Source organism: Lygodium microphyllum, chromosome 13 (genome assembly GCF_053477565.2).
Source record: "Lygodium microphyllum isolate KBCC chromosome 13, Lygodium_microphyllum_v1.1.10, whole genome shotgun sequence".
NCBI classification, from domain to species: domain Eukaryota; kingdom Viridiplantae; phylum Streptophyta; class Polypodiopsida; order Schizaeales; family Lygodiaceae; genus Lygodium; species Lygodium microphyllum.
In genome coordinates, this window is record NC_141147.1 from 32,598,453 (window position 1) to 32,613,350 (window position 14,898).

General features: G+C 40.7%; 1 protein-coding gene and 1 pseudogene across 1 annotated transcript; both read right to left on the reverse strand.

Annotated features, from left to right (window-relative positions):
* Positions 1-919: 919 nt before the first annotated feature.
* LOC148026482 (V-type proton ATPase subunit D pseudogene) lies at positions 920-4,169 on the reverse strand (annotated as a pseudogene).
* Positions 4,170-11,246: 7,077 nt separating this feature from the next.
* Positions 11,247-14,486, reverse strand: LOC148026483 (SKP1-like protein 1B). Its single transcript, XM_087690924.1, has 2 exons — positions 13,918-14,486; positions 11,247-11,752 (listed from the first exon to the last, which is right to left on the reverse strand). The coding sequence occupies exons 1-2, from the start codon at positions 14,224-14,226 to the stop codon at positions 11,579-11,581; spliced, it is 483 nt and encodes a 160-aa protein (XP_087547050.1). The 5' UTR covers positions 14,227-14,486; the 3' UTR covers positions 11,247-11,578.
* Positions 14,487-14,898: the final 412 nt, after the last annotated feature.

Sequence of the window (14,898 nt, forward strand, 5' to 3'; positions counted from 1 at the left end):
ACATGCTTATGTAGCTTTTGGATAGTACCACTTTTCTTCTCTGTGCTTATGGGATTTTGGACATCTCTTCCTAGAGCTTCTAGAGCATACATCTTTGTCATATCTCTCATACAAAGCCACTTATGGGCAAGCCTCTGTATCAGGTATCATTTGCTATTCTCAGCACTCCCCCTCAAATGATGAGTTCCTACACCTGCTGCCATTTTCCCCCCCTGCATGTGGACATGGACTAGGAGACTTGCTCTTTGGCAATCTTAGTCAGGTCAAGCTTGAAACTTTACATTTTCGGTAGGGTTTGTTGCATCCACTATGGAAAGCAGATCCACTAAGGGAATTCGAGATCCACTATCGGAAAGATCCATTATCGAGGTAAAAAAGGTTCCATGATGGAAATTTTTTTGCAAAACATTTTGTTTGTAGCATCTTCTTCATGCTTCTTTGGCATTCTTCGCTTTTCTCGATCTCCTTGGCCTTATGTTTCAATCTTCAATGTTTGTGGGTCTTGGTCTTATGCTCTTCATCTTTGACTTGTTCTTCATTATCTTGTGCTCTAGTCTTCTTGGCGAGGTCCTTTTGGTCTTCTTTCTTAGTAAGTTTGAGATGGGTACGTGCCTTTTGCTCTAGTCTTCTTGACACAGTCTTTTTGCTCAATGTATTGTTGTTGCCACACTAACTTGAAATGCTTAAGCCATTAAATTCAATCCAAGCCTTCACAGTTTTGAAGCTTTTGGAAAAAATATCAAGGGTGAAATTTTGTGTGGCACTCATGCTGCCCTTGATTTTCATTTTGCCTTTGATAAATGCCATCTGTCCACTCATTTTTTCGATGGCCAAAGAAATAAAGTCATCATCGGTGAAGGAGAAAACAGCATTATGAGAATAGTCCTAATGTTGCATCTTTACGAAAAAACTGAGAGCTTCATGGCCATGCCCATGCTGCATATACCTTATGATTTGTAGTTTTGATAGCTTCATCCAAGGTGAGGAAGGAAGTCTACAGGGAGGCGAGTTCGACAATAACCTCAACAACTCTAATGAAGGAGGATCTACACAGCTGGATTTGGTGTCCACCACCCCACGCCAACCTGTGAGATCATTTTTGGTCTCCTGGCTTCTATGAAATACTCGAATTTCGGAATCTTGACACCAACTACATTGTCTTGCTTAGCCCTAACTTTGACAGATGCGAAGCCGACATTTTCAAGGACAATATGCTTGATGATTTCACCAACTAAGTAGTACTTGGCCTTAGTAAGGGCGAAATTCGAAGCTTTGAGGGAGTCTCCCATGGTTTCCTTTGCCTAGACAATCCATTTCAAGATCTATTGAAAATGGACAGTGAGGGTGTCGCTCTTCTTCTTGAGGAGATGGTGGCCTTTTGTGGCACCGATCAAACTTTTAGAATGCATGGATTTGAGCATGGCTATGGTGTCTTGAAGGCATAGAGCGAACTCATGAAGACACAGAATTGAAGATAAAATGTCACAAAGTGAATTAGGTTCCAAGATTGAGACTTGGACTCATAAACACAATCTTGTGTGGTTGGATAATGACTCAAACACTTGATTGAAAGGAGAAAAGTACCATCATATTGCATTGAAAATGAGAGGCAAGTACAATGCTTTATAGCTTGAGGATAGGTGGTATTTTCTTGCTTTGTGCATATGGGATCTAGATAGCCTGCATATCCTTTACCCAAACTGCTCCTCAAAGAGGCTATACTAGGTATGATTTCTTAAATCTCAACACCCCTCCTCAATCACAACCTAAAAGGCACAAAGTGTGTAGAGGCTTTAGTGAGTCACCACCTGTAAAGTGTGGGCACACCACAAACATGGTAAACACTAGAGGCTATTGCAAAAAAAGCTGTGGGTACCAAACACATGGCGGACATCCACAGGCTATAATAGGGGCCTCACAAAGTATACAGAGGCTGTAATGCCAGATTACATGAGGAGTTTGCAAAGCTTATGATAGAAGCATTAGGGCAAGGTTATACAAGGCTTCAAAAAAGCCTATCGGAAAATTGGGAATAGAAGGACTGGTGAGACTTGTCCTTCTGCTCCTAGTTGTCTTCTACTTCTTCTTCTTCTTCCTTTGCTCCATGATTTTCTTCTTCTTTTACAATTGCTGCAAGAAAGGCCTTTTGAGACCTTTTTCTGGCATGAAAAAACTTCTCAATGTGTCCAGTCCTTTTGCAAAAGTCACAAAATAGCTGGTCCTTTCTTCCTTTGTTCCTATTACTTACATATAACATTTGTTCATCTTTAGAAGTACTTGATTCTTCTTTATTTTTTATCTTCTTTTCTTCTTCCAATATAGAGGCCTTAATGTCAACCAGTTTAGGATTTGGCATGTTAGTTAAGGTGGTTGAAACATTATCATAATCAAAAAGCAAAATTTTTAGCAAAACACTAATACAAATATCTTCATCCATTTTGAGATTTGTCCCTGCAAGCTGGGTTAGGAGACTTTCCATGTAGTTCAAATGAGATGCTAGGAATGTATTAGGCTTCATATCAAGTCAAAAGAATTCGATCTGTAAACCATACTTTGAGTACTTGGACTATGCACCAAACAATGTATCTAATCTATCCCAAGTGTCATGGGACGTGTCACAAGCATCTACATGATGGATGTAGCTGTCATCCAACTCCAATTTGATGATGGCATGTGCTTTGTCATCATTCTTCTGCCAAGCAACTGCAAGAGTTGCATCCCAAGGCTTCCTTTCTTGTCCATTGTAATGGCCCATAGGCCCTTCTTCATCAGGATGAGTTTGATACGGGTTTGCCATGTGTGAAACCCGACTCCTTTGAATCGACATGTCAGTGAATCTTTCCCCATGTTGGAGCAGCAAATCAACACCAAAATTCTCAGATATAACCAGCAGAAGAGGTGATCTTGAGTGTGCTAACAAGCACGTGCCAAAAAGCACTAGGTTAGTATCAAGAGATACTAGTTGTGAAGAACTAGATGTCAAGCTTGATGGTGATTCTTTGATGCTTGCCTTATAACTTGAGTCCCCTCCTTGCTAGTTTAATGCCTAAATGTTTGCTGGAAACTGAGGAACTCCAGTAGGTGAAATTGAAGTGTTGTATGAGCTTGAAGAAACTTGGTTATGACTACCCTTTAGGGTTTCAGGATAGGGGCCTAATTTTTCACTCATTGCCTCATAGAGGTAGCCATTTTGAAAACCCTCTGAATGGGAGAGAGCTTAGGTATAAAAACTTCCAAAGCCCTATGGTTTTTTAGGGAATCGTATTGCATGGAGAGAGAACGACTGTACGGATGGAATCAAGCGCAAATTAAGCAGTGTCTTCAAATTTACACAATGTTGAGCAGCTGGGAGATCAAGCTCCCACTGTAATGTGCCAAGCAGGAGCGCAGGGAGTTCAAGAATTTTTCTCCAAAAGAGAGCTTGGGGAGATATGGCCTATATGTGGAGATCCAACTCCTCCAAGTCAGATAGGTGCTGATGTCCATAGACATAGTTACGGCAACAACTTTGAAGAGAGGCAATGCTGAAGCTATAGTTGCCCGATGTCAATGATTGAGGTGCGAGGGAGGAGCTCTTGAAGTAGAAAAATGCTTCTCCAAAAGGAAGTTCAGAGAGATTTGTCCTGTGAAGAGAGATATGAAAGATTCAAGCTGACAGGGTGCTGCTAACTATGGCTGCCAAGGAAGCTTCATTGAAGGTAGAAATGCGAATGAAGTTGGAGATGGGGTCCAGCACTCAAACTAAGCCAAGCGGATATGGAGAGGAGCTAAGCCATGCTCACCATGGCTCTAATTGGTGGCTTGAAGACATAGACTTGAAGACAAAATGTCACACAAGTGAATTAGGTTCCAAGATTGAGACTTGGACTCATAAACACAATCTTGTGTGGTTGGATAATGACTCAGACACGTGATTGAAAATACAAAAGTGCCACCATATTGCATTGAAAATGAGAGGCAAGTACAATGCTTTATAGCTTGAGGATAGGTGGTATTTTCCTGCTTTGTGCATATGGGATTCTGGATAGCCTGTATATCCTTTACCCAAACTGCTCCTCAAAGAGGCTATACTAGGTGTGTTTGCCTAAATCTCAACACAAATGGGCCTTCACCACTCCTAGGACCGTTACAGTGGGAACAACATTCAGATGCTAACCTTGTCCCAACATGTCTAATAATCCTTTGTCTTCTGGATAGACAGTAAGTGGCTTGGAGAAAGGTCAACGAAGAAGGGGAGACAAGAGACCTGTTGATGCTTTCTTAAAGTTTCCTATGTGTTTCAAAGAAGATGGGAGGGGAGCTTGGTGGATTTGAAGTGAAGAGAAGGATGAGAAGGACATGAGATGAAGAATAAGCCTAAGGTATGGATATGGCAAAGGGCCTTAAGGTAGGTTCAACTCCTACTACCATTCATAATCAAACAGGGCTAAAGAAGTACTCTACTCTAATGAAGCTAGTCATAGCTCACCATGGCTCTAATACCATGTTGAGAAACACATATCTAGAGCTATGCTAGCTATGGCCAATGGAGATTATAAACATAAAACATGATTGAGATAAAGAATTGTAACTCAAGTGAATTAGGTTCTAAGATAGATTAGCTTGGACTCATAAACACAATCTTGAGTGACTCAAACTGAAAGTACCATTCCATTGAAATGAGTGTCAAGTACATGCTTACATAGCTTTTGGATAGTACCACTTTTCTTCTCTGTGCTTATGGGATTTTGGACATCTCTTCCTAGAGCTTCTAGAGCATACATATTTGTCATATCTCTCATGCAAAGCCACTTATGGGCAAGCCCCTATATCAGGCATCATTTGCTATTCTCAACAAATAGTCCAAGCAAACATTGCTCAAAACTTCAATGTGCAAGATAGTCCAAGAAAGTAGTGCTCAAAGCTCCATGAACAACACATAAAAACCGTCGACCTATGCATGTTTAGAAGGCCACACAATGTCAAAGAGGTCAAATATGTACCAAGCCACAAAATGAACCAAGGATTCAACTCAATTCTATTTTCTTACAAGAAAATAAAGCAAAAATTACACATAAGATGTGGCAATCACAAAGCACTCCTCAAGATGATTGTCAAACCTTTCTAGTGAGGGCTTTGGGGATACTCCTCTCTGACATAAATTCCATAATCTACACTTTGAGTAGGTGGACTAGGAGGCAACAACCATGAAGCTAAGAGAAGTTCACCTTGGGACCCCAATGGTCCATGTACCATAAGACAACTCATGAGAAAATAGATCTCCCATTAGTTACCAATGAGATTACTCTCTAATGAGCAGTCCCCCTTGAAAATATGCCTAAGATAAACCAAGGCAAATCCCTACAATGAAAGCATCTATCCAAAAGTGGATCAAGGTATAGATAGATGCAAATCTAGTAATTCCAATGAAGTAGAAGATCAAGTGCTTAGCTTTACTATAAGTGAGGGTTCAAGGATGGTGAAACCCTCGTAAGGAAGAACAAACTTAAAGTTCCAATCCACTATTATAACTTCATTATTTATTATGTATGATATTTTGGGGTCAACATACCACCTTAGACAAGCATTTTTTATGATTTCATGAAAAATGTGCCTACATTTGGCTTTATGAAGGTAAACATTTATGGCATGACATGAAGATCAATCCATAGTGACCGACTTGGAATGCCATAAATGTTATGTATTGGCATTAAACCAATCTGCAACCAGTGTAAAGGACACTTGATTCGTCAATAAGAGATATCATGATGGCATAGCCACATTAGCATTATCAATCCTACTAAATATGTCCCATGCATCTCACTTTGTGCTTACAATGACTTGTTAGGATCATCACCATTGAAAAGCACAAAAGATCCTTACACACAATAAATCACATGCCTAACATGTTTAGAACTAATTACTTCCAAAATATATAATTATGAATATCTGATGCAAGTTTCAATACAATGAAAAATGAAAAATACAAATGTGAACCACCAAGAACTCACGCACTACACAAAATGCAAATCCAAAACACTAATCATGTGAAACACACTAACAATGATGAAACAAAAATACTTAGAGCAATCCAATATCATGAGGGAGGATTGAGAAGCTAGTGCTATGATATCATCTTAGAAGTGTAGGGGACTTCAAAGAGGTTGGAAGAATGTGCGCACCTGCATGTTTTTCTAATATCACGAGCTCATACACTTAGTTAGTGATGAGAAATTAGAAGTGTAGTGGACTCCAAAGAGGTTGGGAGAATGTCTTTGCATGTACAATATCATGGGATCATACATGCTAGCGACAAGAATGTTGTACAATGTTATACAAACAAACAAGAGCAATGACGATTAGCTCCATAATAACTAGATCTCACAAAAGCTACCCCGAGCAAGCTACCAAGTAGACCCATAAGTTGGACCCAAGAGAAGCACCGACAAAGAGTGACTAATCAACACAAGAAACATCATGTGTGGATGCCAAATGGGTGGCTACAAGTGGTACAAAACTCTAGAGAATTGACATGGAGATGAGTTGAGGACTTTGGGTACTTCCCTAAAGGAACTGCAAAAGTACTTTATAAAGTAGTAGTTACATGTAGCAAGAAATTCAAGTTCATCACCTAACCCTAGTTTCCATACATTATTTGACAAAATTTGGGGTTTTGATCATCTAAACATATTGCTACACATGTCTAAGAGTCCACATGGAGAAGAGACAAGGACTTTGAATAACCAACTAATGAAACCGCAAAAGTACATTCTACAATCACAAAAGTACTTTCTTTAATTGTAGTTTATGGAATAATCTAAGCACCATGTCATGGTGCTAGTAGATGTTGCAGTGTCAAAACTTGAAATACAAAGCATGTCAAACCTTGTTAATCTTCATCCCAATGAGATTAGATAATGAACCAAGTACCTACCAAGTAATCCTAGTCATGACGAGTGGATGATTCTCATAAACTCCTTGGCAGAGCACAACAACAGGCGATAGATGTGTGAAGTTGCACATAAAGAGCTAGCAAGTGAGAAAAATGTGAATGAACCCAAACTTCATGTCCCTATCTTTGTGAAAGACCTGGGCACCATGTGGAAGATCGCTAGTAAGAGGCACATTAAACCCTTGGATAAATGGGATGTAGCAATATAAATGCAATTGTGCAAATGGGCAAATGTAGAGGGAAACAACTTGCAAGACATCAGAGCTGGGTTGAAAAGCAAGTTATCACTTTAGGAGAACTATACTAAGGCTATTAAGGGATCACCAAAATGATATAATTTTACAGAAGCTTTTGAAAGATGTAGAAGACTTTAACCAACAAAATGAAGTAAGCAAAGTGGAAGCAGTAAAAGTTCAACTCAAAAGTAAGTGGCTTCCACATGGTGATGCACCAGATAAGTTCTTCTAGGACTCCCTTAAGGCCAAGAAGCAAAGAGAACTAATAACATTGATTCAAAATGATCAAGGGAATGTATTTAAGGAGCATACAAATATTCGAAATTCCTTCACAAAATAGTTATCAACAATATTAGGATGCCCTCTAGAAAAATATGATAGGTATGGGGAAAGGTTGAGGACTTTCCTTCAAGCTAAGCCCTAGTTAATAGTGCAAGAGGTGGCACTCATGCTAGAAAGACCCTTCTCATCCAATGAAATTGGTTTGGTAGTTAAAAACATAAAAAGTGGCAAGTCACTAGGAATCGATGGCATCCGAGTGGAAGTGTTACAAGCCATTTGGGATTATTATGATAAGGATTTTACATTCGTGCTCAATTGGATCAAAGTCAAAGGGGTCTTTCCGAAGCACTTGAATAAGAAACTGATTAAATTGACACCAAAAACTATTGATAGAATGGTTGATAGGTCAATGGAGACCAATGACAATGCTCAATGTCATTTACAAGATCTTTGCAAAGTGTTTGGAAATTAAACTCCTATTGGGAAGAATCGTTCACCGTTGTGACATGGATTCATTTAGGGGAGGAAAATACATGACACCATTTTGAATCTTATCTTCTCGATGGATCGTGCCCTTTCTCTTGGTGTAGATTTTGCATTGATAAATATGGGACCATTGAGAAATCCTACGACGAGAGACTAGGATTTTATCTTAGGTGTGACCTTGTTTCAAGCCTCTCAAGTTCAAGGGTCAACAAACAAAAAACGAAGCTAGTTCTTCTCAATTGGAAGGACCCAAATCCTTGGCTTATGAACATGGGCTTCAAGGTGATCAAGCAAGGGCAAACATTCAAATATCTTGGGTGTTTAGTACGAACTACAATCACTATGCATCAAAGAGCAGAATGGTTGGCAAGAAGGATTGTAAACAAACTTAACCAATTGAAAGCCAAACCTATCTCCTTTGGGGGTAGGCTAGTGGTGATCACAATAATGCTATCACCCATGTGCCAAACCTATCTCCTTTGGGGGTAGGTTGGTGGTGATCACAATAATGCTAGCACCCATGTTTGTTTTTCTCACAATGATCCTAGACTTTTGTGCTAGCTTCTAGGAGTATGGATCAACAATTGAGCAAAGCAAGGCTAAAGGCTAGAAATTGATTGTGGTTGCAACTACTTTCTCCCTAGTCCCAAGGCAATCTAGGATTGCCCAACCTCAAAACACAAGCATAGTGCATGATGTTTAAGGAACTAAGAATGGAAACCCAACATCCCTATGGGTCTCGCTTATGAAGGATTGGCTCAAGAATGCGAAATCGAAGGGCAAAACCCTATCGCAAGTGAGTTGGCTAGATCTTTTATTGTCAAGCATGTGAATTAACATTCCCCAATTCGAGGTGGCTCAAGCCTTAGTTAGACAACCCTTGAGTAATAGTGTTGGCGAAGGTAAGGTGGGTCGAGACAAAGGTAGGGAGGGGAAACCCTTCACTAGCACAATCAATTTTCTTGTGTGCGAATAGGTTCGAGGCCCCCTTTGTCCCTTGGCAAGAAAATCCCAAGATGTCACAAAAGGTCGTAGTTAAAAGGGTGGTCGATTAGCATGATGTATGGGACAAAGAAATATTGGATTTTATCATCGTGGAGTGCTAAATGAAGGCAAGAGACCACAAGGTTGGGCCAAGTGCTTTCTAAGAGGAGAGAAGGCTCACCTAATACAATAGCGAACAAACCATAAATGTAGAAAGTTCTTATTTCCCCTACTAGAAAGACGTTGGCAAGATTCGTGGAGAGACTCTAACTAGGAATTCATAATTCATCCTCATGCTAGCGGAGGCTTGGAAGGACATGCTTCCAAGGACTAAAATCAAGACATGGAGGAAGATAAACTAGAGTGTGGAGGGCAACCCCGTCGGCAAGATTTAACCTAATTATGTGAAGAGTCCTATTTAATAAACTCCCTTCAAATAAAAGGGTTAACCAAGTGGATAAAGATATTCCCAATATGCCTACTACTAGCCATTGGTTTTGGATTGCAAACAATCAAAGCAAATCTATAATAAGCTGAGGAAGTGGATACATAAGGTGGGCTGTGATGAGTGCCTCTCTCAAAAGGTGGTTTTGTTTGGGGATCGTGCTCCAAAATCAATGAAACTTTGGAATGCACTAGAGGGCCGTGGTCATGTGTTGGACATGGAATGAGAGGAATGAACAGGCTTTCGGCAATGTTAGCAAGTGGAGACAAATCAGTTTTAAGGCTGGCCCAAGTTGGGAACAACTATCATAAGCACTCCTGAGAAATTTGAGGAGAAATGAGCACACCTACAAGGTGGCATACGTATGTTTGAAAAGGGTGGTTGTCTAGGTTGTTTTCTGGCTTTGTCCAGCTCTAGTTGGGTTATATGGGTTTTGAGTCCTTTCCTAACTTGATAGTGCCCTCAGCTCTCAAAGGCTTGTAAAAAAACTCTTCTGATCAACAATACACTCGCACTACTTTTTTTTTTTTAATGCCACACATTATCATCAAGCAAATAAGGATAAACATATCCTTTTATCCAATGCTCAAACATCCACGCACAAAATCATGAACTAGAACAGAGTTTGAGACTAAGTGAAAGAACCACTTACCAACACAACACTGCATTAATTGAAAACGTGCAAACAAGAAAATTGTGTGAGAACATTTCTAGTTGCATGGGTGTAGCACTACATGCACTTCCACTATAGTACAAAGAAGTGATTCAATTCAACTCTATAGGATTCACGTGCATTTTTTTCACCTGAAGCATATAATTTCCTCCAAGATCATTTAAAATGTCTTGGATCATGACCTGAACCAACACACTGAATATCTTCCCAACCCATATGAGAAATACCACAATCTACTGCAATTTCCAAGTTTCTATTTCAATGCAGGGTATCATTTAGCTTTAAGCTTGCATCCTAGTCTTGCTGCTGGCAATGGTACGTGCAGCATACTGGTTTACATATAATCATCTTGATGACTGCTACACATGGGCTACAAAAAATTTTCACCCTTCTAATATGTCGTAACATGGACTGCTTCCTCTGTTATATCTACTCACACTGCCACAAGCCTTGTCCCCAGCCAACCCACCCTGCTGAATTTGAAGACAACTTGACACAAATGGTTATTTACAGAATCTAGATAACTACAATTGAGTCAAACTCGCAGGTGATCACAATCAGATGACAGTAATTAGTGAGACTAAACAAATAACATACATGTATGCTGATGCAGGTGGACACGTTGGATGTGAGCAAGGTGCACTAATTGCTTTTGGTGCCACATCTCACCCAAGAAAAGAAACTCGACTTTTCAGAGATCCTAGAAATCTGATATTAGCATGAAAGTAATCAGCAATAAAAGTGCCTGCAATTAATACAGATCAACAAAATAAACACTTTAGATATGAGTGGCTTTGGTGCTCAACATAAAACGAGATCCTAATGCTTGAAGTTATTACGATAGGTGGAAACTACTCAACTAAATTGTTCACAACTATTCTCCTTCAACATCCACATTTTTCCCCCTTTAGATTGACTTGACAATTTATTAACTTTAACACCTAAGCAAACCAAAGCCCACAATGTTGCCTTGACTTGCAAACAAAATCAGAATTATCTACTTAAGACAATGGGTACAGCCATGAAAAAGCGCAATACTAAGTTTTTACCTGCTCTAGCAACAAACCCATCGGCAACAGACCCTAGAGCAATAGTCCAATTATTCATGCCACCTGCTGCTAGAGCATCAGCCCCATTTCGTCTGAGATCCTAGAACTCAAATTCTAACACTCGAGCAAAGAGACAAGTGTCTTACATTCTCAGAACATCTTTGCAAAAGAAAAAAGAAACTTTTTGCATACAAACACAAGTTCAGTACAATGTTATAAGCCCTTTACAAGATGAGTTGAAAGTCTTAGCTACCGATACTTCTGAAAGAGTTTGATGTGATGCATAGAGTTTGCCAGGCCCAGAACACCAAGGAAATACTTATGGAGCAGTTTTAGAATCCTATAGTCCAACAAGACATTTTCGATTTGTATCACTGCAAACAAACCATAAGATTCCATGTCCTACTAGCCTATTGACTAATAAGCTGAGCACTGCACATTGCAGTGCAGAAATTGACTTGGAGATTACTTCAATGCCCAATCTGGAGAGGATCATTCAAAGGCCCACTGGTTTTCACGCCTAACCTCTTCCTCTTCCTCAGGAGTGAAGTCATTTTTAATGTTAAAAGTTTTCCGGATTTCTTCAGGCGTTTTACCCTTTATCATATCGGCTACACTCTGGCATGTGAGATCCAACAAGCTTTTGATATTAAGGTAGTTTGCTGCCTGTCAATGTAGAAAAAATTGCACCATTTGTCATTTAGATATAACACAGAATACAATAATTGTTGGTTGCACAACATTCATGACAGGGATGAGAAGCACACGAAGTCATCACTGCATAGCCAGACTTGACGACAATCAGAGGGCAGCTGGAAGCTACTAGCACAATCAGTCAGTCCTCGTAAGTCCACGAAGAAAAAGCAAGAGCAAGATATTCAGAAATTAAAAAAAGAAATATACCTCCAAGAAAACCCACATAAATGTCATAAAAAGTCAAATGTGGAAGTTAAAAGAAGATAAAACGCACTCAGGTACATTGCTTAGAACAAAGCCACCAGCTGTGGCATGAATTTAGACATACAAATTTTCCAAGCTTACACTTACAACATGTACCAGCAATCTCAACTTCTAAGTCTGCATTCCACCGAATCATAAAGTGCAATTCACAATATGAGCACCCAGATTAATGTGCGCATTTGACAGTAAGAACTTCAAACAATAAGCAAGTCAAATAGTATTCCCATTAAGTAGTCACTCTGTGCAAGCTCCCTCCAGACTGATATATGGGACCAAAGACATTGGGATTGTCTACTGTTCAAGTGTATACCGTGTCAAAAGCTCCAGTTAACTTTGAGCAATATAGTAAGTTATCCAACAGAGAAACTGAACCCATATGCAATATAAATGAAGACAACACAACCAACAGGCAAACAAAATCTAAAAGAAGAACTGAGGTCGTATCCAATACAAATGAAAACACATAAACAACACTGCGAGTTAAGCAGCCAAGCAAACAAGCCACAAAAACCAAAGATCCACAAGCAGAAAACTGCAGTGTCAAGCTACTAAACTCACCAGTAAGCCCAGATGGGTTGAAGCACACCACAGCAGGTGTGGTTATACAGATATGGCTTACTCAAAACTAATCACTCTGTAAATCCTGATCAGACTCGACAGTTTTAAATGAAAATGGACAAGCCACAGGTCATTATCAAGAACACATCGGCCCACTAAGTGTAATCTGGATTGAACATACAAGACAGGAAGCCAGGAAAAAAACATTTGTATGGCCAAAGAAACAAAGGCCCCAAACATGTTACACATGTCAGGTGACAGCAACCTTGACCACCTTTTGGGACAAATATTTGTGGAACCAATAAAGCTTCCAAGAAAGTGGTACCGACGGGATGGATAGAGGTTGAGAGTCAATACACGTATCATCAATCAGTCAAAATAATAGTCAACCAAGCAAAGCCAACCAATCCTGAGGGTGCACAAACCATGGTGGGCCTTCATACAGACAAATGGCAGGCTCAACTGACACTCAGCCCAGAATACATTCTGAAATCAGTATTTCACTCCCAGGTTGAAGAGCACATCCATATATTCTGCACAAAGCTACCATTTTTGCCACAGATAGAAGTGCAAACGAACTTAAATGCAGTAAATTAACTAACCTTGTAAAGCAGCACATGTTCAAGTCAAGTCACAACACAAAAACCAGATCTAGACTCAAACGGCAGGCCTCGTAGAACATTAGGGGAAATAAGGAGTACCACATAAGGCAGTACACAAAACAGGAGATACCAAGCTGAATAATCCGTGACCACAACCAACCATAGATTTCATGTCATTTGATGACAAGACAGGACATCTCAACACAAAAGCTAATGTAGCAAAGCAGTACCCAGGCACCTAGGATTCAGGAACTCTGAGTACCTAAGTGCTTTGAATTCAACCACAAAGGTCCAAAACAGCACAACTTCTAAATCTAGATCTGCAAGAATCCTCATAAGAAGACGATATTGAAGTCAAACTTTGGGGTGCAGAGCACCACGAACTTCAGGATGCGTAGTAAAATGAGCACGCCCTGTGTAATAGCCAGAGATAGGGAGACAAAGAGACCAAGGACTGCAAACCATCTGAGGTGCCTGCTCTATAGACAGGAAAAGGGACCAGAGAAATCTGCATTCACAGCAACCGAAGGACCTGTCACATGTCACAAGGTGGAAACGAAATCACTTCTGCAAAGCATAGCATGTGACCATTGAGGAGGACAACATTGGACATAACAAGAAGATCGCTTGTCCTCAAACCCGAGGCAAGCTTTATCTGCTCTCTTTTAAAACAGAAGATTTCTCCAGAGGAAGGCGCGGGAAGTAACATACCAGGATGAGATCAAACAAGGTAGCCTGGTCAACCTTGACGAACTCGGCATCCCACGCCTTCACCTCCTCCTCAGAGAGGCCTGGCTTGTTGTCGTCGCTGCTCTTGGGGACCTCGAGGGCGTGGTAGCGACAGTACTCGATGACCTTGGACAGGATCTTGCTGGAGACGTTGAGGAGGGGGATGACGCTCTCGGTGCCGGTGTCCTCGACCATGTCCTTGATGGTCTGGGACTCGAAGGCGACGATCTCCTCGACCTCGAAGAGCTCGTCATCGGAGGCCTTGAGCTTCACCTTGGAGTCCTTCGACATGGCAGCTAGGGTTAGGGCGATGTCCTGTTTCGGGGGGGGGGGAGAGGGGGACGCAGGGAACCGCCAAGCCAGGGGATGATGAGAGGCAGGCAAAAATATAGAGTTGTAAGAAAGAGAGGTACAGAGAGGGAGAGGGAGAGAGAGACTAATAAGCAAGCGGCACGCCTCTCTGGCCCTATTCCTTCTTTTCCATTTACCGCCTTAGCTGGGTACAGCCTCGTATTTCTCACATACCCTCCCCTCTCCCCCAAACAAAAGTGGGGGAGAAACCCAACGCTTCATAAATATCGGACCTCCCCATGATTCATAGTAAGCATAGGTTTGGATTTTCTCTTGGGTTCACACAATTATCATGACAATGACGATATCCAAATAAGAGCAAAAGGGGCTACTACCCCCCCTCTCACACTCCATTTTGGACATGTTAGATTCTGCTTCATCCCAACCTCTCCAACGTGAACAATAATGGCACCATAGTAGAGTTGCGCTCAATGGCACGACTCCAGCCTTCGACTTACCATTTCTCAAGCAATTGCCCTACCAATTGAGCTATCTTTCATTGGTGGAAAAAGTGACTAAACCTTGAATTCACCGATAGCCAATTGGAGCACATGGAGTGAAGGTGCTAAATTCCTAAGCAGTGTTCATGAAAAACATTTTTGGTAGCAAATA

Bases quoted from the DNA above. Each gene is read 5' to 3' on its own strand.
- LOC148026483 (XM_087690924.1), bottom strand. From the start codon at position 14,226: ATGTCGAAGGACTCCAAGGTGAAGCTCAAGGCCTCCGATGACGAGCTC. The intron at 11,753-13,917 runs GTATGTTACTTC...CTACATTGACAG, and splicing joins CCTTGTTTGATCTCATCCTG to GCAGCAAACTACCTTAATAT.